At 31.4% G+C, this 25565-nt stretch overlaps 2 protein-coding genes and 1 long non-coding RNA gene across 7 annotated transcripts in view; 1 reads left to right on the forward strand and 2 right to left on the reverse strand.

The window, feature by feature from the left end:
• Positions 1-15743, forward strand: part of LOC105836778 (alpha-mannosidase 2) — a 129113-nt gene extending 113370 nt beyond the window's left edge. For 4 of the 5 annotated variants that reach the window (XM_012681054.3, XM_036293546.1, XM_036293548.1 and 1 more), the window contains one exon: positions 14879-15743. In XM_012681054.3, the coding sequence (XP_012536508.1) occupies positions 14879-15460 (582 nt within the window). In that variant the 3' untranslated portion in view covers positions 15461-15743. The remainder of the gene's footprint in view (positions 1-14878) is intronic. The other variant, XM_036293554.1, reaches the window with a different exon arrangement.
• Positions 15447-25565, reverse strand: part of LOC105837509 (N-alpha-acetyltransferase 40) — a 58589-nt gene continuing 48470 nt past the window's right edge. Inside the window, exon 4 of the mRNA XM_036293561.1 lies at positions 15447-15584. Coding sequence (XP_036149454.1) covers positions 15503-15584 — 82 coding nt within the window. The 3' untranslated portion in view covers positions 15447-15502. The remainder of the gene's footprint in view (positions 15585-25565) is intronic.
• Positions 15995-21001, reverse strand: LOC118647850. The gene is made up of 2 exons (XR_004964986.1): positions 18873-21001; positions 15995-18775 (listed from the first exon to the last, which is right to left on the reverse strand). It is a non-coding gene; the product is annotated as an uncharacterized LOC118647850 (long non-coding RNA).

Consider the following 25565-nt stretch of genomic DNA (forward strand, 5'->3'; position numbering starts at 1 on the left):
AATGGCGAACTAATGTACAACGCTATCACAGTATAAGTGTGTATATGTATATACAGGGTGTTACAAAAGCATCGGATTTGTTTAGCACTATGCGGTAGAGAATGAAAATCTAAGAAGAAATGTCTAATACTATTTTTCGATACGGTAAATAGTTTCGCCTTAATTTATCATTGTAATAAGTCAATCGAAAAATAGTATTAGACATTTCTTCTTAGATTTTCATTCTTTATCGCACGGTGCTAAGCAAATCCGATGCTTTTGTAACACCCTGTATATATTGTGACGTTGCAGTTTCGCTGCGGCGCCGGCGTCGCAGCATCCCTCCGCCGTCACAAGACCCGAGCTCGCGCTAGCGAGAACGGCCAGAAGGTGCGGGGAGCGTATCGCGATCCTCAGCGGGCCACATTAGCGATATTAATTGCGAAAATTAATCCTATTTTTTTTTGTATTTTGCGTATCGGGCGCTTCACTCGGCGAAAACACCGAGGAATACCGCACAGGACAAGGAATTCGGCCTTGACGGAGCAGCGGAAAATAGAGGACAGGGCCGAGGCATATGACGATTACCGCGGGGGCTAATTATTAAAAAAGTCATCGATCGTGCAAAAAAATAGGCGTCAAATTTAATAATAATAAAGTCCAATATAAAGTTAGTTCGGTGAAATATTTATGTCATATATTCAGTAACGAAGGGATGACAATAGATCCTGAAAGAGTTCGAGCAATACTTAGTATAGAAAGTCCTACAAATGTAACAAAACTACAAAGTATAATAGGCATGATTAATTTTTTGCGAAATTTTATACCTAATTTGTCAAAAAAATAGCGCCACTTAGAGAATTACTAAAAAAAAATTAAATTTTAATAGTTACCGGTACACGAAAATTGCCTAAATAAGGTAAAAATAGCAAATGTACTCGTACTGGCAAATTTTGATAAAATATATAAATAAAGAAGTTACTATACAAGCAGAGAGATACATCACAGCATAGATTAGGTTGTTGCCTGATGCAGAATGAAAAACCAGTTAGTTTTGCATCTAGAAGCCTCGCTAAGAGTGAAGAAAATTTAGCTCAAATTGAGAGAGTTATTAAGTATTGTTTTCGCTACACAAAAATTTCATAATTATATATATGGTCAAAAAATAAATGTTATTACGAACCATAAGCCGCTGATAAACATAATAAATAAAAAAATTTCAGAGATTCCGTCTACAGGTTGCAAAAGATGAGAATTAAATTATTAAAATATCAGAAATTTTTTATAAACCTGGAAAAGAAATGCACATTGCAGATTTATTGTCGAGATCATTTCTTAATGAGACCAATGACGATGACACATGGCTACTAGAGATAGTACATACTATTGACACCGGTCTTAGTATTGCAAATGACAAAAAACAAGAGCTTAAAAAAGCAACAAATGCTGATCCCACACATTATCTAAACTCAAATTTTATCATGCTAATGGATGGCCTAGAATAAAAAAAGATGTAGATGACAAGGTTAAACACTATTTTAGTCTACAAGATCAAATCTCGATAGAAGACGATCTAATATATCTTAATTTTAAACTAATTATTCCATCAGATTTGTGAAAATATATTTTACAATTATTACATGAATCACATTTTGGAATATCTAAAACCAAAGCCCGAGCTAGTCAAGTGTTATATTGGCCCAGTATGGCCAAAGATATTGAAGAAATGATCTCCAAATGTGCAATATGTGAGAAATACAGTAATTCTAATATGAAGGAACCATTAATGAATCATGAGATACCAAGAGTCCCGTTTGCAAAAATTGCAAGTGACATTTTTCAATTTAGAGGAGAAAATTATGTAGTAGTACAGGACTACTACTCTAAATGGTTAGCAATATCAAAGATCAAAAATAAGACAGGAGCAGAGATTATTGATAAATTTAAAACTATTTTTGCTACTCATAGAATTCCTGATATACTCATATGTGATAATCAACCCTATAATTCATACGAATGCAGAGAATTTGTAAAGAAATGGAATTTTAAAATAATAAATAATTCACCAAATTATCCACGAAGTAACTGGTCTGGCTGAGCGTACAGTACAAACAGCTAAAAAATTATTACAAAAATGCGAGAAACAGAATGTAGACATGGAGTTAGCTCTTAGAATATCGAAATATGCCAATGCAGGGATTAAGTGCATTACCCGCGCAAATTATGTTCAACAGACGAACCAAAACTAAAATTCCAATACATCCCAAATTACTACAGCCGGAAATACCGAGTGAGTCCCAGATGCGCACAGTAATAAACGGACACAGACCAAATGCGTCCGTTTCACTCAGCCTGCTGTGTCCGTTTATTACTGTGTGCATCTGGGACGCTCCCGAAATACCACGAAATGTGCACAAAAGCTGGTAGAAAAACGAAAGCTAACAAAAAATTATTATGATTTATATGCGAAAAAACGTAAGCAATTTAAAGAGGGAGAAAATGTACTGGTAAAAACGGGAAAGGTGTGAGAACCGGCTAAAATAATAACTAAGCATAACACTCCGCGATCCTATGTCATTATGAATAATAAGTGAAATACTGTCAGAAGAAATTAGAGTCATCTGAAAACAACAAAAACCCAATTTCAAGTTGAGGATTATGATGACGATTTTATTGGAAGCAACGTTGGTTCGCATATAAATTGTAACAACCGTTTTTCACGCGGAACTTAGCTCGTCGGAAAGGATCTAGGGCGAAAAAGGTTCAGAGATAGCAAACGTGAGGATTTTGGTCAACGATATAAGATTTTATTATTCTAAATTACATTGCTTTCGCGATTATTTATAACGGTGTGAAGAATACAAAATAATCTGGCTTCGCGATATATACAGCGTTGTATTTACAAGTGCCGGCGCGTGTGACGGTGAGCCGATCAGCTGTCTCGGCTTGGCGGGATGTCCGTGGAGCGCGCGGTGAGGCAGGTGGTATGCGCCTCGAACTCGACGCTCGGAGTTTGGTGGCTGGCGGGCGCGCGGCGCGAAAGCGGTGTTTTCTTTCCCGGGTGTTCGCAGATGGGCGGACGCGCGGTGCGGGAGCCGGTGTCTCGCGCTTCCGAGTTTTCGCTGAATTGCTTCGGTAATTCCGCGGAGCGTCTGTGAATTTCGGGAAACGGCGTCGGCCCCGAGAACACTCAGTGCCGGTTACCGGGCCGCTAGGATTTTTAAGGCGAGGATTGTAATTAGCGGCCGAGAACTCTCGGTGGAGACACAGAAAACTCTACCCTGCGGCTTGCTAGCCAGAAGGAGGAAAAGGAGTTGAGCTAGGCCGAGAACTCTCGGCGATGACGGAGAACACTCCACCGTGAATCGTAGCTCGAGGTTTGGCTTCTCGTCGGAACGGGTTGCGAGAAGAGGAGTTCGCTGCTGTCCCCGGCAGCTGCTCGGGGACCTTCGGCGGTCCTCGGCCTCCTCTCGATGACGTATTCCCTCGGATCGGGATGCTGGCTCGAGGGGAGGATGTATGCCTCCGAGATGCGCGTCATCTCGGTAGCGCGAAGATCTTATGGCGAGCGCGTTTATCCGGTGTTCGGCCCGGCGGTTGGTCTGTCGGGCCGCGCGGTCGTTGTTAGCCGCTAGGAACATGGTTCGTTACAAAATCATAATACCAAAGATGGTGAAGGTTCTATGCTATCAAGTAATAGGAGTGAGGATCAACAGATAAAGTTGACATGTAGCGGACGAGTTATCAAAACATCAACTAAATTTAAGGATTATATACTGTAACACTATGAGATGAAAGCATTAATCTTATTTACCCAGATAGCACAAAATATTTATAAAATATAAAATATTTATAAGAAAGAAAAATATTTATGATAAATATTTTGTACATATTTTTATGTCCGAATTTGTCAAGTATAAAAAAAATTGATAAACATTTATGAAAATATTAAAAATAAATATTTATACCATTATTATCAAAGAATGTAAAAAATATTTCAAGTTCATATACCATAAATATTTTTCAGTACATTTTAAAAATATATTTTATAGATTGTTGATAATAATTTTTGTATCATTTCTAAATAGTTTATGAAAATAATTATATAATCTAAAAAAAAATTTTTTGAAAATAAATTTGTAAAATATTTATAAATATTTATGATAATATTTTGTACTATCTGGGTACTTTATGACTCGATTGACTGAATAAATGTCCGATTTAAGTATTAATTTCCTATTAATAGTTATTTTACTACATTATGTTTAATTATATTGCTATATAAAAAAAAGGGAAAGATGTTGTAACTAGTTGCTGCGCATGCGTTGGTGCCACGAGCGGTCGCCACGAGACGATGGAAGCACTGGGGGTACTGAACAAAGAGGTTGTATAGTAACGCAGTATTGATAAACGTTCTCTACCTACACAAGTGTTTAAATTAAAAATATCCTTGAATAATATACAACAAAATCCACATTATACGACACGAGAGACTGCAGAGACATACATCATTTAAGCATTCACGATTATCTCAAGAAGCTGGAATACGTAAGCAAACTCGATATTTGGATGAAAAACATAGCAAAATATGCCGTAACTTTTCTGACAACCTTATATATGCCCCGATAACCATTTTTGCTATGACAAATGTTGGCAACAGATTCTGTTGCCAAAAAGGCAGTAAATGAGAAACATATCTTATCATTACAAATACTGTTAGCAGATATTCAGCAAATATTTAACAATAACTGTCATTAGAATACATGACAAAACAATAATGAACTGCGAACAGATTTATTGAAAGTATTGATGACAGATTGCCGACAAACACCAAAGTGCAAACAATGTCAGTAAATTGCCTGTAAAAATGCAACAGCATTTGTGCGTCAGAGCACGCGATAGATTGATGCCACTGACACTGTTATTGGTCGCTATGCTTCCCCATTATTCTGCATTAAAAAGAGATAGAACCTCATCTTAACGACAGTTATCCTTTTCTTAGTGACGGATACCCCCACTACCTTCATAAGCAGTCTATTCTAGTAAGTCTATGGACCACTCGCAGCGCGACTAAGGTGAGCAAATGTTACCTTTCTTCGCTGCGCCTGTGGAGGTATCCGTTGTGGCGGAGGATTGCCACATAATACTTTTGTAATATAGGATTGGTAAAATTTTTATTTTTTTGAAGTGACATTTAACTCCAAGAAATTTAATGAAATTAATTGTACCTAGAATAGATGATATATCTGCGATATGAAGGAAGAAAATAGATAGGTCAATTGAGGCCCGCCTATAGGAAATATTAAATGCTAAGGAGGGGGTGGGGTAAATTATTTAATTTGTTCTTACTCTTGAATTAATAAATCTTCCCAGGAGATTGCTTACATCGATTCTCAAATAAAATCATAACTGTGAAAACGAAAAGATTCGACGAATTTGTCGTCAATCTGTCGTCATTTATGAATACAGACATTTGGCGCAATTCTGTGAGTTTACGTTGCAACAGCTGTTTTTAATTTGCTGCGTAAATTTGTCATTGTACTGCTAGTGACAGATCTGCTTTGGTGTTGCACCCAATTTGATATCGACATTTGATGACAATTTTTGCTTGCAATTAGGGCGCATTCGAGGACATAGTACGTCATGGTTTTGGCAGCCTGATTCCGCAAGAAATTTTTAGCAGTCTGTTAACAATTTGGCAGCAAATGGTTAGCTGGGTGATAGTATCAACTTTAAGACACATTCGTACGTCAAAAATATTTAAGAATTGTGTCGTGAGTCGACTCGAGAGTTCTTCCCGTAGGAGTAATGGTGGTATATCCTGCCTTAGGGATTGGAACCCGGAGGGTGAAGGTTCGGCTCGTGATTTCAATGAAAAAACATTCTTATTTGTTCGCCTCTCGAACTTTATTCTTAGTCAGGCTTACAATCAGTTGTTGCGCGCAGCGATCATTCTTAGGTGTCACTCGTGATAAGACATAGTAAACCGACATAGCTCGGGCGTTAAGTTACTCTCCACCCGGTCACTGCGCATATTGACATATATAGCTCAATGATTTACTAGCTTAGCGTGATTTTAGGGGCCAGTGACTGGGTGCGTTGGGCAACTTCCGCGAGGCTGGGCGTGTCGACATTGATACGCAGTAGCCTCGCGGTTTACTTGCGCCGCGTAAGGTCGTTATTAGATCGATGCGGAATGCGTTTGGGCTGTTTCGTATCGAATTTTGCGAGATCACGGAAGTTAGCAGGAACTTCCGTGAGTATGACGAATTCCAAAGGCGTTGCGAATGATGACTTTTTTCGCAATGTCTTTCGTCACCTACGTTGTAATTCGGGCTACAACAGAATTTTGTTTCTCATATAAAAAATATGGATTTAATGAAAAATTATAAGTATTTAATGAGATTAAGCTTCTATTAACTATTTTTTAATATTAAATTGTGTTATTTTGGTAAATAAAAAGTACATTAAATGAATATAAGACATTCGTGAAGCACCTTAACAAAAACATTTATTTTTTCCGATCAGTAACTAACTATAAGATGTATATAACTATTAGGTGCGAAATTTTATTTCAATCAAGATTTATTTGATGTTTATTTAATGTATGCGAAATTTTATTGTATTCTATTAATATATTATATAAAATGTTATATTTTTGTTTAAAGTACGTGAACATATATTTTAATTTAATATTTAATTTTAAGACTTTCTATAATTGATACAACCTCATGGCATTTAAAACTACCGAGTTTTTGGTATTTAGTAGCGCTGCAGATTGTTGTCATGTTGGATACGGAACCTCTCACTTACTCTAATGGGAAAAATAGGGCTGTTAGCAGTCCATACTTATATAGTTAATACCACGTTTAGAATGGACACGAAAAATACCGTATGTTTCGTTTTGACCACATTTGAAAGAGTGAGTCCCACATGCACACAGTGTAAAACAGACACCGCCAATCAATTAAATTGTATAAATTTATCTCAACTTTAACTAAAGCAATAATCTGATTGATGGTGCCCGTTTTATATTGTGCGTATCCGAGACGCTCCCGTTCAAAACGGCTACTTACGAACTTCATGCGGTATTCTTCGTGTCCATTCCGAACGTGGTAAAAACGAAATTCATGCGGTATTCCTCGTGTCCATTATGAACGTGGGTAAAGCGAACGTGACCATTACGAACGTGGCCGTTTAGAACGTGATCAAAACAAACTTCATGCGGTATTTCTCATGTCCATTCCGAACGTGGTCATATTTAACGGTGGCCATTCTAAACGTGAGCAAATTATATAGGCTCGATTTCACCAACGTGAGTTAATCTAATCGGTCGATTAAATTTGTCACCAGAATTGCCAATAGCAAGACTTCTAAAACGAACGTTGTTAAGTCGATCTTATAGATTAATAAAGATCAGTTTTATGTTCGGCAGTTGGCAACTCTGAAAATTAACCAACCGATTAGATTAACTTGCGTTGGTGAAATCGGGCCCTACTCACTCATTCTTGAGTTATCAGGCTAAAAAGAACTATCTTTTGCACGTTTCTACTATAAATTGTTCTAATGGTTTCTGAGGTTGCCGAGTCTGAATCTGGTGACAGATTTTCAAAATCCAAAATGACGGATCTAATATGGTTGATGAAATATAAAAAATGTCAGGATTTTCAATAAAAAAAATAGTCTCGCAATTTTAGTATTTTCAATAAGTAATGTATCTGAAGCTTCCGTTTGTTAGCCGTTGCTCATGAATGTTTACCAACTCTTACTGCGTGAAGATGAACGGTTGAGTCTTTGTTTTTAGCATTTTTAAAATTTTAGTTTATAATTTTTAAAATTTGTTTATATTTTTGATTGAATTAAAACGCGCGTAATAATTATATATTGAGCTTTAATTTTAATATTATTATTGTTAATTTTTCTGGATAACAATAAATATTTAAATTCAAATGTTTATATTATTTTTTTGTAAATTATTACAATCTTTGTTTACGTAAAATAAATATAACAAAAAAAGCACTGACTTACATTATAACAGAATTATTTTCAGAAACTTTTTCTTCAGACAGTTAATCCAACAAAAACTGAAATTTTTTAAATTCAGACTTTCAAGATAAACTTCTATTCTAAACATTTTCCATATTTCTGCATTCATTTTTAAAAAAATTCAACAAAAAAATTTTGGAGGTTTTACTCCTTAAAAAAAAATAAAGTAACTGGGTGAAGAAATTAAATTGTTTTGTTGAAAGGGTCTTATTTTGCGACTCGAAGCCTACAGTGTCGTAGAGAACAAGCGTATTCAAGACAAGACGATATCGTTCAGTCTTATAATTGGTTTTATTAGGCGCGCGCTTTACATAATTAAAAAATTTATGCATACCACGAGAAGTGAACGCAACGAAGCGAGAGAGCGCTGACAAGCTTCTTAAGCATTGAAAACAAGCTAAACATGCCACCCATAATTGTTGCCACGTATTTTAACAAAAATACCAACACTTCTTCTCAACAATTTCAGTTAATCTCATTAAAACGCTCGTTCATAAGATTTATATAAAAGCTCTTTTAAATGCTTAACATAATGAAATTTAGTATCTATGTGTTCAGTCTGCTTATTAAATTTATTAGTAGTTAACTTAATGCACGATTGTCTTCGTAAATGACAGTCGAATTCTTTTGAACATCCAAAATCTTCGAGTAAATGTCTGAGCTTCTTGACATGCATCTGTCAATGCAATACATTTTGGAACTGTTGATAAAAGTGCTACGTAAGATTGTTTTCGATGTTTAACCAATTGTTCCGTCATTAAATTGAAAAACATCCGCTATTTGATTTTTTATCAGAAACATTTTTTGCGCAATTCTCATCTGAATAATCTAACAATTTACCTTCATTTTGATTAGAATTTCCGAGCTTTAATTTATAGTCAAACGTACCATTTAAATATAATACTTTCTTAGCTTTTATTCAATCTATCTTGAACCTTGTAATTTTCTACCTAAAATTGCTATACTTGCAGCAAGTATCTAGACGAGTAAATACAGATAAATACTGGATGCGTTCCGAAATTCACTGCAAGTACTGAAAATCTGTAGCTCATGTCACATATACTATAGATTTTTAGTAGTGACAGTGAATTTCGAAACGTAGCTTAACGTTTCTATTAAATTTTTGTACTTTACATTTATACTTTATTTTCGAACCTTTATTCTTAAATTTTTCATATCCTGTATTTAACGATATTTTTGAAATTTTACTGTCTTACCAAATTAAAAATATGTAAATAATTTTTAAATATATGTAGACTAGTTTAAATAGAAAAAAATCTATGTCTCTTTCTATCTATATTCCCAAGTATAATTTACTTCTCCGACAGCAGTTATGTTAAATGTCTTGTTTAGTATATGCTCTATTTATGGTATGAATTTTTGATTACCTGCAATCAAAATATCATCAACACACAAAAAAATAGGAGTGCCTAGCTCCTAAGATATTTGTATAGAGACATGAATTTGTTTTGCTGTTTAACCTATGGGCCCAGCTCCCATATATCAGTCACTAAACTACTAGATATTTTTATTTTAGAAGCCTGCATTTTTCCATAAAAATTTCGAGTTTTTTCCAACAACATATAAGACTATATATGTGTATAATACAATTCAAGTTAAATAACTCAGCAACGATCATGTATATCATGTATAAAATCATGTATAAAATCATATAAGAAGCTAAAATCTGGTATGACCGTTACTAGCTTATTTCAATTTAAAAGACATTAAACTTTTTTTTAATGTGCTAAAGTAATATTACAAATGTGAATATTTTAATATTCTCCGTATTTCTAAAACTAGTTTAGTGTATGATATTGTAGTAATATTGCAGTATAATATATTATGTTTTAATGTATATAGAGTAAGATTGTAGAAACATTGCAGAAATATTTTATTATAACATTATAACATCGCAGAAACGTTACGAAACTATTGTATAACTGTAACATTTCACCAATGATAAAACGTCCGCTTTTAGCAATATTGTAATATAATATTGTTGCAATATTATCTACAATACATCCAATATATATGTTTATAATTTAGAGGAATAATCCGTGAGATATGTTAATACATACAAGCATAAAAAATAAAAAAAATATTTAAATAAATTTACAAAATAAAATATGTATTAAGATGCGCATTAAGTACATTCAATATCAAAATTAAAGCATCATCTATTTTAACCCTCACAAAAAAGAAAGTTTGAAGAGTTTAACTTTGTAAAAGATATTTTTTAAAAGCATTTTGCAGCTTGAAATCCCCACTTTTAAAATCGATACTTTAGTAAACGACTTACTGATTTTTTACGCGAACTGCGATGTTTCATGGCACAAATTAAGAGTCACACATAAATGCAGTTTACTTTTGAAAATTTACTTTTAATTTGCAAACTGGCCATGTCGTATGGCAATATTTGTACGATTGCAGTAATGTTTCATTGTTATACAACAGTAATGTTACTATAATTGTAATATTATTGTCATATTATGTGATCCCAGTAAGCACAAAAACATTACTGCAACGTTATTAGAACATTATGTACTAACACAGTAACATTTCTAAGTATGTAGTTTTTAACGTTGTATACAACCCCAGTAAGCAAGAATCATTGATCAACGTTTTTGAAACGTTAATTTTAGAGAAATTTCTTAACATTATAACTTAATGTGTTATAAATATTTTTAAAATGTTACGTAATAATATTGTTGTCTTAATATTATTAAAATATTTTAAAAACGTTTATTAGATGTTACTTAAATGTTTTTAAACGTTATGACATAACGTTTGATAAATATTTTAAAAATATTACTGAATAATATATTGTCCTGATATTAAAAATATGAGTTACGTGTTTTAAATGTTATTAAACATTATAACATAATTTTATAAATATTCTTAAAATATTAATTATTTAATACATAAACATTTAATAATTTTACAGACATAAATTAAAATATTGTATTTCTAATAAGAATTATATGTTATTATATAAATTATTAAATTTTTTTACTTGTTTTATTTTACTCATACATTTAATTATATCCATCTGTTATATATGCATATATTACCGTCAACTAATCATACGTTTGTTATATGTTTTGAGTTGCAATATTTATATAATTAATAATGTTACATTAATTTTATTATTGATTTAATGTTATAATAACATCCTGGGTTGATTTAATGTTATAATGTTATAATAATATGTTTATAGAAAACAATTTCTATAAACATGTAAAAATATTTACCAATAGTAAAAATTCATAGAAGTTTTTAATGTTTTATATAAATATAAATTTTTTTAAATAATTTTCAAAAAAATAACTACAAATTACAATTCTATTAAATAAAAAATTTATTGCAAATAGCATTTTTTTAAATATACAATTTTATAAAAAATGGTACAAAATTTAAAAGTTAAAATATTTATTTATTTATATAATACTAAAATTATATATAAAAAATTGTATTTAACGTACTGAAATTATATTGATTTATTTATTGTTTGATATAAATATTTTTTTGTAGAAATTTTCAAAAAAATAATTACTTAAGTTACTATTTTCTGTTAATATTCTATAATTACGTAATTCTAGCTTTATATAAGAACAGAGTAAAAACGGATATTTTTATTAATTAATTTCACATGTTATTTCACATATATAAAAATCAGTAAAAAAAATGAAAATATATATTTATTTATAACAATATAATTTAACTGCATGTTTTATTTTTCTGACATCTATTAACTTGATCTATAATAAATATGCGTATTCATGAGCGTCAGGTGTTCATAATGACGTCCTAGTAAGCACAAAAACATTGTTGCAACGTTATTATAACGTTACCCACTAACATAGTAACGTTTCCAAGTATGTAGTTTTTAATGTTGTATAATCATTATGTCATTATGAATAAACTTTGCCTTCAATTTGAAAGTTTTGGTAATGTTGAAATAACATTTGCAATGCCATTATAAATAATATTGCATTTATATTTTTCTAACATTGTGAAAATGTTAAAACAATATTATAAAAATGTTGAAATAACATAATTATAATGTAAGAAAAAAATTAAATTTACGTTTCTCAACAAACACGGTTACCCCACCATAGTCGCATTTGGCATTGCTTAACTTCTGCGATCAGGAAAGCGGTCACCCATCCAACTGTGAACACCCGTTGCTTTACTTCAAAGACTGTACGCTACCTAACATTTTGTGATAATCCATGAACCTGATGCTTATGAACATCATATTTGTTATACATCAGTTTAATAAATGTCAGAAAGATAAAACGTGCAGTTAAATAATATTTGTATAAATAAATATAAATTTACAGTTTTTTTACTGACTTTTATACATGTAAAATAACACGCAAAATAACTTAATAAAAATATATGTTTTTGCTGTTCTTCTATAAAACCAAATTATGTAATTATAAAATATTAATAGAAAATGATAACTTAAGTGATTTTTTTGAAAATTTCTATATCAAACAATAAATTAATTAATATAATTTCAGTACTTTAAATACAATTATTTCTAAATAATTTTAGTATTATTTGAGCAAGTAAATATTTTAACTAATAAAATTTCAAATCTTTAGAATTTTTAAGCTTTATTTTTTGTACTACTTTTTATAAAATTATATATTTAAAAAATGCTATTTGCAATAAATTTTTTATTCAATAGAATTGTAATTTGTGGTTATTTTTTAAAATTATTTTAAAAAATTATATAAAACATTAAAAACTTCTATAAATTTTTACTTTTGATAAATATTTTTACATCTTTATAGAAATTGTTTCCACCAGAATGTTATTATAACATTAAATCAATAATAAAATTAATGTAACATTATTAATTATATAAACATTGCAATACAGAGCATTTGACAAACGCATGATTAGTAGACGGTAATATATGCGTATAACATCCCAGCAAACACAAAGTTACATGTAACGTGCTTGTTAGTTGTAATTTCCCACTCAATAATGTGGGAACGGAAGATTTGGCGCGGTTGGCAACACTGAGGACCAGCGGAAGAAACGGGTTTTAGAGCAAAGAGGGGAAAAAAGCGGCAGTAGAAAAGAAGAGTCTCCCGCGAACGGTCGATGATTACGGTTACAAATAAAGTTTCTATTACTCAGTAAATCTCGTCTTCCATCTCTGATCCTACAATAATATAATTGCAATATAATACGTGTTAAATATAACATTGTTGTAATATAACATTAAATTACATTGTTGAGTGGGAAATTACAACTAACAGGTGCGTTACATGGAACTTAATGTTTGGTGGGATATGAATATAATTAAATGTACGAGCAAAATATAAAAATTTAATAATATTATGTAACATATAATTCGTATTATAAACATATGAAAAATATTTTAATTTGTCTGTAAAATTATTAAATGTTTAAATTTTATGTATTAAATAATAAATATTTGAAGAATATTTATAAAATTATAGGTAATTATTTAGATTAAGGGACACCGCGCCGATGACCTTGACCTTGACATATGTTGTCAAGGACATGACTCTGAATAACTTTTCCTTATAACTTAATCGGCGGTCATTGTTCGTTAAAAAGTTATTAACAAAAAAGTTTAAAAATATGGTAATTATTTATTAGATTAAAGGACACCGCGCTGATGACCTTGACCTTGACATATGTTGTCAAGGACATGACCCTGAGTAACTTTTCCTTATAACTTAATTGGCGGTCATTGTTCGTTAAAGAGTTATTAACAAAAGAAGTTTGAAAAATATTTATATAGAACACACACGCGCGCGCATGCACACGCGCACACGCACGCACGAATAGGACCCGCCCACGCGTTCTTTTTGCACCTCTCCGTGTGTGTGTGTGTGTGTGTGTGTATGTATGTATGTATGTAATTCTATTTTACACAAATATTTTTCAAACTTCTTTTGTTAATAACTCTTTAACGAACAATGACCGCCGATTAAGTTATAAAGAAAAGTTACTCAGGGTCATGTCCTTGACAACATATGTCAAGGTCAAGATCATCAGCGCGGTGTCCTTTAATCTAAATAATTACCATATTTTTAAACTTTTTTTGTTAATAACTTTTTAACGAACAATGACCGCCGATTAAGTTATAAGGAAAAGTTACTCAGAGTCATGTCCTTGACAACATATGTCAAGGTCAAGGTCATCGACGCGGTGTCCCTTAATCTAAATAATTACCCATAATTTTATAAATATTCTTCAAATATTAATTATTTAATACATAAAATTTAAATATTTAATAATTTTATAGACAATTAAAAATATTTTTCATATGTTTATAATACGAATTTTATGTTACATAATATTAAATTTTTATATTTTGCTCGTACATTTAATTATATTCATATTCCACCAAACACCAAGTTCCATGTAACGTTCCATGTCAACGTCAAGGTCATTGGCGCGGTGTCCCTTAATCTAAATAATTACCAAATTATGTTATGTTTAATAACATTTAAAACATGAATGTAATTCATGTTTTTAAAATATTAAGACAGTAATATTATTCAGTAACATTTTAAAAATATTTATGAAACATTAAATTATGATGTTAAGAAATTTGTCTAAAATTAATGTTTCAAAAACGTTGATCAATGTTTCTTGCTTACTGGGATATGTGAATTCCTTTGATTAAAAAAAAGCTATTTTATTGAAACGCTTTCTTATTTAATAAAAATTATTAACAACTTGTTTTAAAAAATGTGTATAATATTTAATTTTTATTACATATTTTTATTTTGAAAACATCTCTGCGCGTGCGTGTTGGTTCGTGTGTATATACATACATATTATTTTTTATTAACAGATTATGCAAGATAGAAGATTACTTCAAGATGACAATCGAGGATTAGGACAAGGTGTAATGGACAATCTGTTGACAAATCATATGTTCATGTTAATCCTGGAGAAGAAGGAAACAAATTGCCCTTCCACGGTATCGACGAACCATCCGGCAGGATTATTGTCTTTAAGTGGTCACTTAGTCTCGGAAGAGTTGTTGCATCCAATTATGGTGCTGCATCCCCACAATTCTTTGCCGTTCAACTTGAATGCTCACTTTGCGCCGCTTAGACATGATCTTCCAGTAGACTTAAGCATTGTTAGTCTCCGGGTGTTTCCCATTCCTGAAGGCGCCGGCAAAGGTGTTGGCATGGTGTTGTACCAATCGGCCTTGGACGTTTGCTTCAACAATTCTCTCTCGCGACGTTTTAATGTTTCGAAGTCAGGCGAAGTAGATTTGACAAAAGTGCTTAATGATATGGAGGATTGGACTATAAGTAAGGCGCCCCTTACGTTTCACAACGTTGGACCATCTTTAAAGTCGCCCGTTGTGAACTTGTGCCCGCATCAAATACTACCAATCTTATTCCATAAGACGCAATCCTAACCGAAAGAGATGTATAATATGAAGAACATGCGTTACTTTTCATTATCCGCATAAATTTTGTTTACTCAAGATTATGTAATCCAAGTGCGCCGAGGCTGGTGGATTCGAACTGTCTAATTTATATCTGAAACAGTATTAAATGGGATCATTATCACTTTGATTGAAGATCTTGTTTAAAGGAATTTGCTGAAGAAAATTATCGTCATATTTTTATTAGAAGATATCTTTGAATTGACTTGAGAGAGAGAGAGAGAGAGAGAGAGAGAGAGAGAGAGAGAGAGAGGGGGGGGGGTAGATGTTTCAATTCTTTTTTCACAATTAAAGTATATTTTAAAATAAAAAAAAAGCAATTTCATGATATTTTTTTAATTTTAAAAAGATTTAATGTGTTAAAAATTTTTTTTAATTCAAAGTGTTTGAAATATTTTTTAAAAATATTCTTTAAGATTTCTTTAATATGCTATTCATATATTGTGTTAAATGCACATTTCAAATGTAATCAAACTAGAACAACAAAAGTAAATTAAGATACAAAGATATAAATAATCGTATAATTCTAATTTGCCTCGTTTATACGTTTTATAATTCATAATACATTAACGGAAAATTGAGGAAAAAAACTTGTAATTACTTTTGATTTTAATTAATAAAGTTTATTTTTATTATTTAAAAGAATAATCTTTTTTGTATATATTATTTATTGTACTATTTTAGGGAATATTGTATTATAAATATTAGTTATATATATATGAATATATATATATGTATATATATAAAGCATATTTTGTAATTTTATCATTTCCAACTAAAATTATGTGTAAGATAATTAGGTAATGTTTTTTTTAATTATTGTTTTTTAAATTATTTCAGTATTATCGTTGCTTTCGCCTCCTTTATCGTCTGTAACGTTAAACGAGCTTGTCTTTCTAGTCAATGAATATTTATAGTTGTGATCTAATTTTGATTTCCATCACGTTACTTTTGAAAAATTGTCAAAATTGCAATGACAACAATATAAATTGTTCAATGTTCAGTGATGAACTAACTTACCTGAACTGCATTTTGAAAATTATGTCACTATGTACAAGTTAAAACAAATAAGTCTCAGCAATATAATATAAATATAATTATGAACAGAGCCAGATACATGATAATGACTTATGTATTTATAAACTTTCTTATTCAAAAACATCCAATAATGAACACTAGATTAAGTGTTTCAATTTTGTTGACTTGTGTGCCATTTTTTTTATTTATAATGTCATCAAATCATCAAATAATCTCTCGACAAAACTTGAGTAATTTAAAGAGTAAGTAATGAAAACTTTACTTAAAGAATATAAAATTAAAAAATTGATTTTTTTCAAAAAAATTTTCTCCTGTTATATAATAAAATAGTAACTGAGTCTACAAATAATTTAATCACACAAAATATGAGGATAAAAATAGTATCCGTAAGAAAAAATGGGAGTTCAAGATACATTTTGGAATAAAAAAAAATAAAATTTTATCATATCATTAAGTGCATTCAGAAGTGTAAATGTTTACTTAATTAATAACTAAACAGCAATCGAAAATGATTAATTCTTACTTTTGGATCCAACCAATCATTTTCAAATTTTATTTAGCCGCTCAGTGAGCGCTTCTAGATATACTTATGTAAAAATACAAATTATACAAATTTCTTTAAATATATCATATTAATGAAAATGTGGCAATGTTGTTTGTTATATCACATTTATATATAACTCTTTGTCATGAATTTTTGTATTAGATCGGTTTTTGTGAAACTTTGTACCAGGAATTTTTCGCGTCACTGATTATAAAAAGTCAGAATTTCAAAATTAAAAATGGCCAATTTAATATGTCCAATAATTCAATTTTTTGTTAATTTTTATGAAAATCAGTACGTGAAGTTTTTTAGATCGCTGAATCCGAGGCCAAATGAATTAGTGTACATTATTGACAAGATTTCGTAGTTTTCTTTCATAGATTTAGAAATACTTTTCCACAATTAAAGTATATCATATTAATATCAGTCTGTAAATTTAAATTTTATACCGAGAACAAAAAAATTTTTTGTTGCTCTATTTATCGACTTTTCATGCATAAGTAACCTACATTTTTGTAGAGCAATTTCGTCTTAAGTAATTAAGTAATGAAAGTTTTTAAGAACTCTACATTGTTTCTGTCTTGAATTTCATGAGTACAAATTAAAGATCTTTTATATCAAGCAAATATTGTTATGATGTGATAACTCCACATGCCATTCTTGAAGAGTAAAAATGCTGTGAATTATAAAATTTTTCTTGTTTTCGATGTAAATTCCGTAATCTAAACTGGTAATAATGCACATACTTTTATTCTGGAGATTTTCCAAATCTGTAAAACCAATAAGACGTAGTCATTTTATAAAAATTGCGTTTTATCAGTAAAATACATCTGCCTCCAATATCGTTTTAAGGAGTAATAAATAAAAAATTTTTTCAAATAATTTAATGTTTATAATAATATATTTATATTTGTTTTTCAATAAAACTGTTCATTTGCACGGAAAAAACTTCCGAATTTAGGTAAATATTTAAGGTCTCAAGGCTGGTGTTACTTGTTAATATAAATATTTAAATAATACATATTAAAATATTAAATTATTTGCGTAAATTGTGTTACTAACTGTTCCGATTGCGCACATTAATAATTGGACACGACAGATTGAAACATTATTTGCAGGATTGGGAAGTAACAGAGTTACTTGTAACTATATATATCTTATATACATGGATGCACCTTCTGAATAGAAACATAGCGCCGAGTTGAGATAGCTTATCTTCTTTCCTTCACAAGAGACTACGCATGCAATAAAGTTAAACCCAGTATATATTTAGGCACAATGTAATGCATAATGAAGCGTATAAATACTCAAGTAAAATATAAAATATAAAAATATAATCTTTTTCCCAACTGTAAGAGGGAGGCCGTTCCGACAGGTTAACCGTGACCCGTCCTCAAGATCAGGATGAAACGTAGGTAAGTGGTGGAATCTTCTTCCGGATCTCACTCGCAGGGAAGAACGGAAAAACCGGTGGTCCGTCGTTCCTCAGAAGCGTCCTTTATTATTTTGTCTTTTCACACACATGTGTACAGTGCTCTTACATCACCTTTTTCTTACTTTTTCTGCCCTCACTTCCGGCAGCAGCGCCGCGTAAGTTGTTACGTGTGAGATGCATGTAATGTGAGAGAATGAATTGCACTAGTTTTTCAAAGTATTTTATTCCAACCAGAGAGAAGACTCTAGGTTTGTATTTTATTCCTACACTGCTGCACTAGTGCAATAAGTTAGAATAAGAAAAAATATATTTGTCTTATTCTAACTTATTGCACCAGTGCAGCAGTGCAGGAATAAAAAACAGACCTACTGATTCCAACGTTTTACAGACTTTCGTCTAACTACTAGTGGCTAGTAACTAATACAGAGACTGACTCTAATCATCGCGAGAGAGATCCTTATATTAAAGTCGGAATACGTAAGCATCGTCCAATCATAGGAAGTGTTCCCAAAACGAAAATATCTATTGGTTGATTTCTTATAATAGAAAGAACTTGAGAATTGATATCTATTGGTCTGTTCTTTCTAGCTGCACTGTTGCACTGGTGCAATAAGTTAGAATGAGAAAAAATATACTTGTCTTACTTTAACTTATTGCACCAGTGCAACAGTGCAGCTAGAAAGAACAGACCATATGTCATAAAGAATAGTTTGGGTGGGATGCAAAGATGTTTACAGGACGAGGAAACAAACAAATATTAAGTTTAAAAAGGCCGTAGATAGAAGAGGTTATCAATAAGTAAGGATCTGAGGTGATGTATCAGGATGGTTTTATGACAGTTTGTACAGGGTGATTAGTTAGAAATATTTTTTAAAGAGAATTTTTATCGTGTTTCGGCACGTAACAAAGCGCAGACGCACTCGCGTGTGCGCTTGTTCAATCTCGTAGTGTAAGGTATAACCTAACATATTTAGGCTATACCTTACACAGTAAACTTTTCATACATTGCATCTCCAGCCCATTTTGTTGTTATAAAATTATACACTAGGTTAGGTGAATTGTGGCCATATGATGTATGCAGATGTTAAGTTGTCTGCCATTTTGAATACGTCATTTTACGCATGTGTTAACTAAAGGATTAAAGCATAAACAAGTTTTCTCTTTTCACCTATGTATATAAGATCTATGCTTATAACGAAATTACAATTAGGGCCATCACACAATGCCAGGCAACAGGCAATAGGAACAGAAATAATGAAAGAGAGAAAAGATCTTTCTTTCTCTCTTTCTTTATTTCCTATTCCTATTGCCTGTTGCCTGGCGTTGTGTGATGGCCTTTACAGTTACTTTTTTTTTGATAACTATAACTTCGTTACTTTTCTCCATCTGTATGCAGCGGCGAAACTCTTGTGTTGTCAGCACTAAAGTATGTCAATGTACAGATGGCGCTAAGCAAGGTCTCCGCCTAGAGAACCTGAAAGGGGAGACTGGCACAAGTGGACCAACTTTTGATTGGCTTAATACGGAATGGCGGAGCCAATCAATGATAAATGAAAACACGGAAAATTTGAATAGAAATTTAAGAAATAAAAGCAAATTACAGTTTAACATCACAGTTTTACTTAATCACAATATTGAATAAACATTATAAATATAAATAAACTGGCCATAAGTAAACAAACATAAAAAATAAAATATAAATTGGTAAACATATATATAAAAACAAAAAAAATATATATAAAAATAAACATATATATATATATATATGCAAACAAAATTAGTTTTGTACTTAAATATATACGCACTTATGGTAAAGTAAATATACATAACGGTATATAATAGTAAGACTATGGCTATGTACTTATTAATAAAATAAAATATTATTTTATCATTGAATGCATAGCCATAATTTTGCTGATAAAAACAGGTTTTTTTAATCGTTTTAAACGACAACTCGTTTTAATTTTAAATTTAATAAAACGAATTTTAGTTTCCAACCATACTTTTTTTATCAGTGGATTTATTGGAAAGTGTTTTATGACATATCCTTCTTCACTTTTGTTGTTACAACCCAAAATACAACAGCCTGTTATTTTCTATAAGATCCCTAAGAGCAAAAAGTCGACTTTAAGTCGACTTCATCGAAACTTGACTTGGCCTGAAGTCAACTTTTTTAAGGACGAAAGTCGACCTTAAGTCGACTTATAGTCAGCGAATGGCCCAAAAAACGTCAACTAAAATTCGATCCCGTCATAACCAAAAGTTGACTTTCCGTCAACTTTAAACGTCAGATTTCAGTCACTTTCTATGTAGGGGATCTAGTCTGTACTGCCTACCGACAACTATCGGTGTCGTTGCACAGATATTTTATATGGCAAAAAGCCTGCACAACGACGCCGATAGTTGTCAGTAGCCGGTACAGAATAGGGCTTCAGGGGCCCGATTCTTGAAGTCATTCGCAAGAGAAACGTATACGCAAGTACTCGCTCTAACAGAAAAGTTGCAAGTTTATTGGTTAATAGCCATACGATAGCCAATAAATTTCCAACTTTTCTGTAAGATCAGAATTTGCGTATACATTTCTCTTGCGAATGACTTCAAGAATCGGGCCCCAGATCGAAAACGCGGAAATTATGGATGGAAGTATATTTTTAAGGTTATGAGCCCAGCAAACACAAAGTTACATGTAACGTGCTTGTTAGTTGTAATTTCCCACTCAATAATATAATTGCAATATAACACACGTGTTATATTACAATTACATTGTTGAGTGAGAAATTACAACTAACAGGGGCTAGATTCTTGAATTCATTTGCAAGAAAACGTATGCGCAAATACCCGCTCTAACAGAAAAGTTGCAAGTTTATTGGTTGAAAGCCATACGATAGCCAATAAATTTTCAACTTTTCTGTAAGAACAGAATTTGCGAATACGTTTCTCTTGCAAATGAATTCAAGAATCGGGGCCCAGGTACATTACACGTAACTTGGTGTTTGCTGGGAGTAGATGTTTAAGGCCTGGTCTACAATAACTGGAGTAAACTTGGAGTAAGAAGTAAGAGTAAGGTAATTTCCTTCTGCGCTGTGATTGACCGAGCGTTAAAAAAAGCAGGAGTAGAAGTAAGACGAAATGAAAATAATTAATTTCGTTTACGCCCTTACGCCAGCTTTCTTACACTGGATTAACCACAGACTTCTATAATATACTAGACTGCTAATTTTGATTCCTTAGGCGTACCAGTATATAATGTACATGTTGTACATGACTGAATGACCGATCGGAATGTGTCATCTGCTATGTATGTACATTGTTTGTCAAGTGGAATGTATATGTACATATATATATGCCAATAAATGTCACATATAGTTGCTACGAGTAATTTGTTGACATTTTTAAAATGTTTAATATATATATATATATATATAAAAAGAATGATACTTAATAATACTAATAAATATCATTAATATTAGGTTATTTTATACAAAAATGCTTTTAAAATGAGGTTATATCATTTGTCCTTTAGTTTTAATACTTAAACGAAAAGAAATGTATACCGCTTTCTTATATGTATTTAGGCAGCCTTTTATCACATACCTTAATTATTGTCATTTTATCTTTTTCTTTTATATTACAAGAGCAAAAGAATGATACGTTTAACGCATAAGTACGCATAAGCGTCCAAGGAGAACGCTCTCATAATCACATAATATATATATTGTATCATACATCTCACTCACTCCTCTAGTAATCCATAGTCGTAGGACTATAAAATATTAGCCACATTCCAATCGGTAATTCAGTCTGCCGCCTATGAGCTCCTATTTGTACATACTTTTCGGGTACACACTAAATGGAGAATATATAACGAGCCTAGCAGTCTAGTATATTATAGAAGTCTGTGGGATTAACCCTTTTACGCCCAGTCTTACTTCTTACTCCATGCTTACTCTGTGTATTGTAGACCTCGCTTAACTCGTTCTGTCAAATATAAGGAAAAGTTTTCGGGATAATTCCCAAAACATCAAAGAAATAGATGTAATTTGCTGCTTTATTATCGTGATTCTGAATCTCCTGTTTTAAACAAATCATTATAGTGGTGATATTCTTATTCCTAAGTCATCTGCGATTTATGATAACTCAATAAATAATTTGGCAAATGTTTCGTTTTCCGATGCATTAGTAACTACGCCGATCCTCTTTTTCTTGTCGGTCCAAGCATGAAATCTTACGTCTAATGAATGACGCAGATTGAGCAATAGCACTGATAACACACAAGATATATGCGCTTCCCAATCGCAGCCCTAGTCGTGATTTTCCTCAACTTCTAGAAGTCGACTATTTAAAAGTCGACATTTAGTTGACTTTCTGTCAACTTCTAGAAGCGACTATTTAGAAGTTGACATTTAGTCGACTTCCTGTCAACTGTGCTCTTAAGGATATTAAATTATTTATTATATATTAGATTATTTATTATGTAACTAGAATTATAAAATTGACTTCATTCTTATACCTTTATTTTTATAGTTAGCAGATAATTCTTTTTTCTTCATTAATTTATTTTTTGAAGGGTATTTAGTGTGCCCTCAGCTTACTCAGCGTATTCTGACATTTTTGACTATTTGGACACTTCACTTTTCAGGTTAGTTACGTCCGCCATTTTCTATCCAACTAGAACTTATGCCAGTCTCCTCTTTCAGGGTCTCTAGTCTTTGCCATAGACTTACTAGAATAGACTGCTTATGAGGTGGAAAAACGGTAGTGAGGGTATCCGTCACTGAGAAAAGAACAACTGTCGTTAATATGGATTGCTATCTTTTTCTAGTGAGCGTAACTTCGTAGCGAGGAAGGTCCTTTTCATGTTCTACTTTGCATACGCAGCACTCAACACCATTATTTCAATTGTTTAAATAAAATTATTTACACGTTAGATTCACTAACCCCAAAATATCCGTTTTGATCATCCGATTTCAACATGAAGCTCACATCAACAACACACATACTATGACAACCCGCTCACGCTCTGACACCGTTATTGGTTGCTATGTTTCCCCACTAATCTGCATTAAAAAGAGATAGAACCCTCATATTAACGACAGTTATCCTTTTCCCAGTGGGATATCTTTACTATCTTCATAAGCATTTTAGTAAGTCTGTTAGTGCACGTCGTAACCATAAACTTAAAAAAAGTTCGAGCTGGCTCGAGCCCGTGCCGTTCGAGCTTCGAGTCTTCTTTCCATGCTGTTATTCTCATCTCGCTCGCTCTCATTATTTTCTCGCTCATTCTCCTATAAACATTGTCGCGTTACCCTTTCCTCGCTCTTATACCTTTCCGTTTGCTCATATAACTGTATTTAAAAACCGATTAGAAACTTATATAATTTTTTAAATTATATATTACATTTAATCATATATAAATTATACATTATATATGTATAATTATATATTTATTTATGTGTAAAAAAAAACTTAACTCGTCCGAAAAGGATCTTGCGTCTATCTACATTAGGTGCAAGACATTGTCGTATCTTTTAATTACGATGTAATTAAAAATACAATACATATTAATCTCCTTTCTTTAAATAAAAATAGCATTGTAAATTGAAAAATTAAAAAGTGACTTTAATAATTCTAATGTTAAGCCGAAAAAAGTGCACACATATCTTACTTAACAACAAATTATATGAAGAAACAGGTCAATATATCGAGCTAATACAATATTCTTAGTAAAAATGATTTATTGATTGATATAAAAAAGTAAACAAATCATATAAGGAAATCTAATACGCATTATAAAGAAACGTTTCGACTCTACGGAGTCCTCATCAGTCTGTATTACAAGTTATATAATATTAACCCTCAATCTCTCCCTATGGGTCGTTTTCGTCCTGCTTAAAACTGCTATTCTTAATTTCTCATACAACCGTGATGCTAGCGTCATCAAAGTTGTATTAAAAAAAACTTTGGAGGGGAAGGGTTTTTAGTGCAAAAGGCCAGCCCGGTCCATTTGTTTTACTCCAAACGTCAGCCAGGTAAAATTTAAATAGGACGTTTTCGACCCATAGAGAGGGATTACGTAAATAAAAATGACTTTTTCGAAAATTTTTTTTGTAATTTAAGTATTTTCAGACACGTACATGCATTTTAGAACATAATTATGTATACATTTTAAGTTGAACATGTACAATGCAGGTTAGAAATCCAAAATACTTTAAGCAGACCAATAAAATTTAACATTCGGCAAATATTGGGAAGATTGGACATTAACTAATAAATTTTAAAAAAAAAGATGTTTTTATTGTTTATGCATAAAAATAATAAAAAAACCAATCAATGTTGTGCTTGATGCAACAAACCCGTTTGCGATGATCATCGTTTAAATTGTCGTGACTACTTTTAAACGACTGCTCTTTTCTCTTTTTTCTATTTTTATAACATAATTTTGTATTTTTACTGTGTATTAAATAATAATTTGTTAAAACTTTAAGCAGAAAAAATAATCTTAGATTTATTGATGTTTCCCTATTTTACAACACTATTCATCATCCTCAAAAAATACAAATTTTTATGCGCTGAAATTGGATATCTGTTTTCATTCTACGTTGAGCAGACATTTTTTTCGTAAAGAGGAACTTTTTTCTTTCCAGAAACTGATTTATATATAATAATGGTTTTAAAAATCTGAAAAAAATCATGTATACTCTTTAAACATTTCTCTTTAAAAAACTACCATTATGTTATCCTCTTCTCCTAAATTTAATATGTATTTTTTAATAAACAATGAGAAAAATCGATAAAAAAGTTAAAAAAATATATATAACGATAGTAAGTTTTGAAAAAAAAAAAAAAATTTTTTTTAACATAATGGTAGTTTCTTAAAAGAGAAATGTTTAAAGAGTATACATGATTTTTTTCAAATTTTTAAAACCATTATTTATATAGTTATAAGAGTGAAGATGAAAACGACCTATAAGGAGGGATAGAGGGTGCGAAAAACACGGTAAGGATTGAGAGTTAAATTAAGTACTGTCCTAACATTAATAAAACAATAGATATGAAGC

Source organism: Monomorium pharaonis, chromosome 1, assembly GCF_013373865.1.
Source record: "Monomorium pharaonis isolate MP-MQ-018 chromosome 1, ASM1337386v2, whole genome shotgun sequence".
NCBI lineage: Eukaryota > Metazoa > Arthropoda > Insecta > Hymenoptera > Formicidae > Monomorium > Monomorium pharaonis.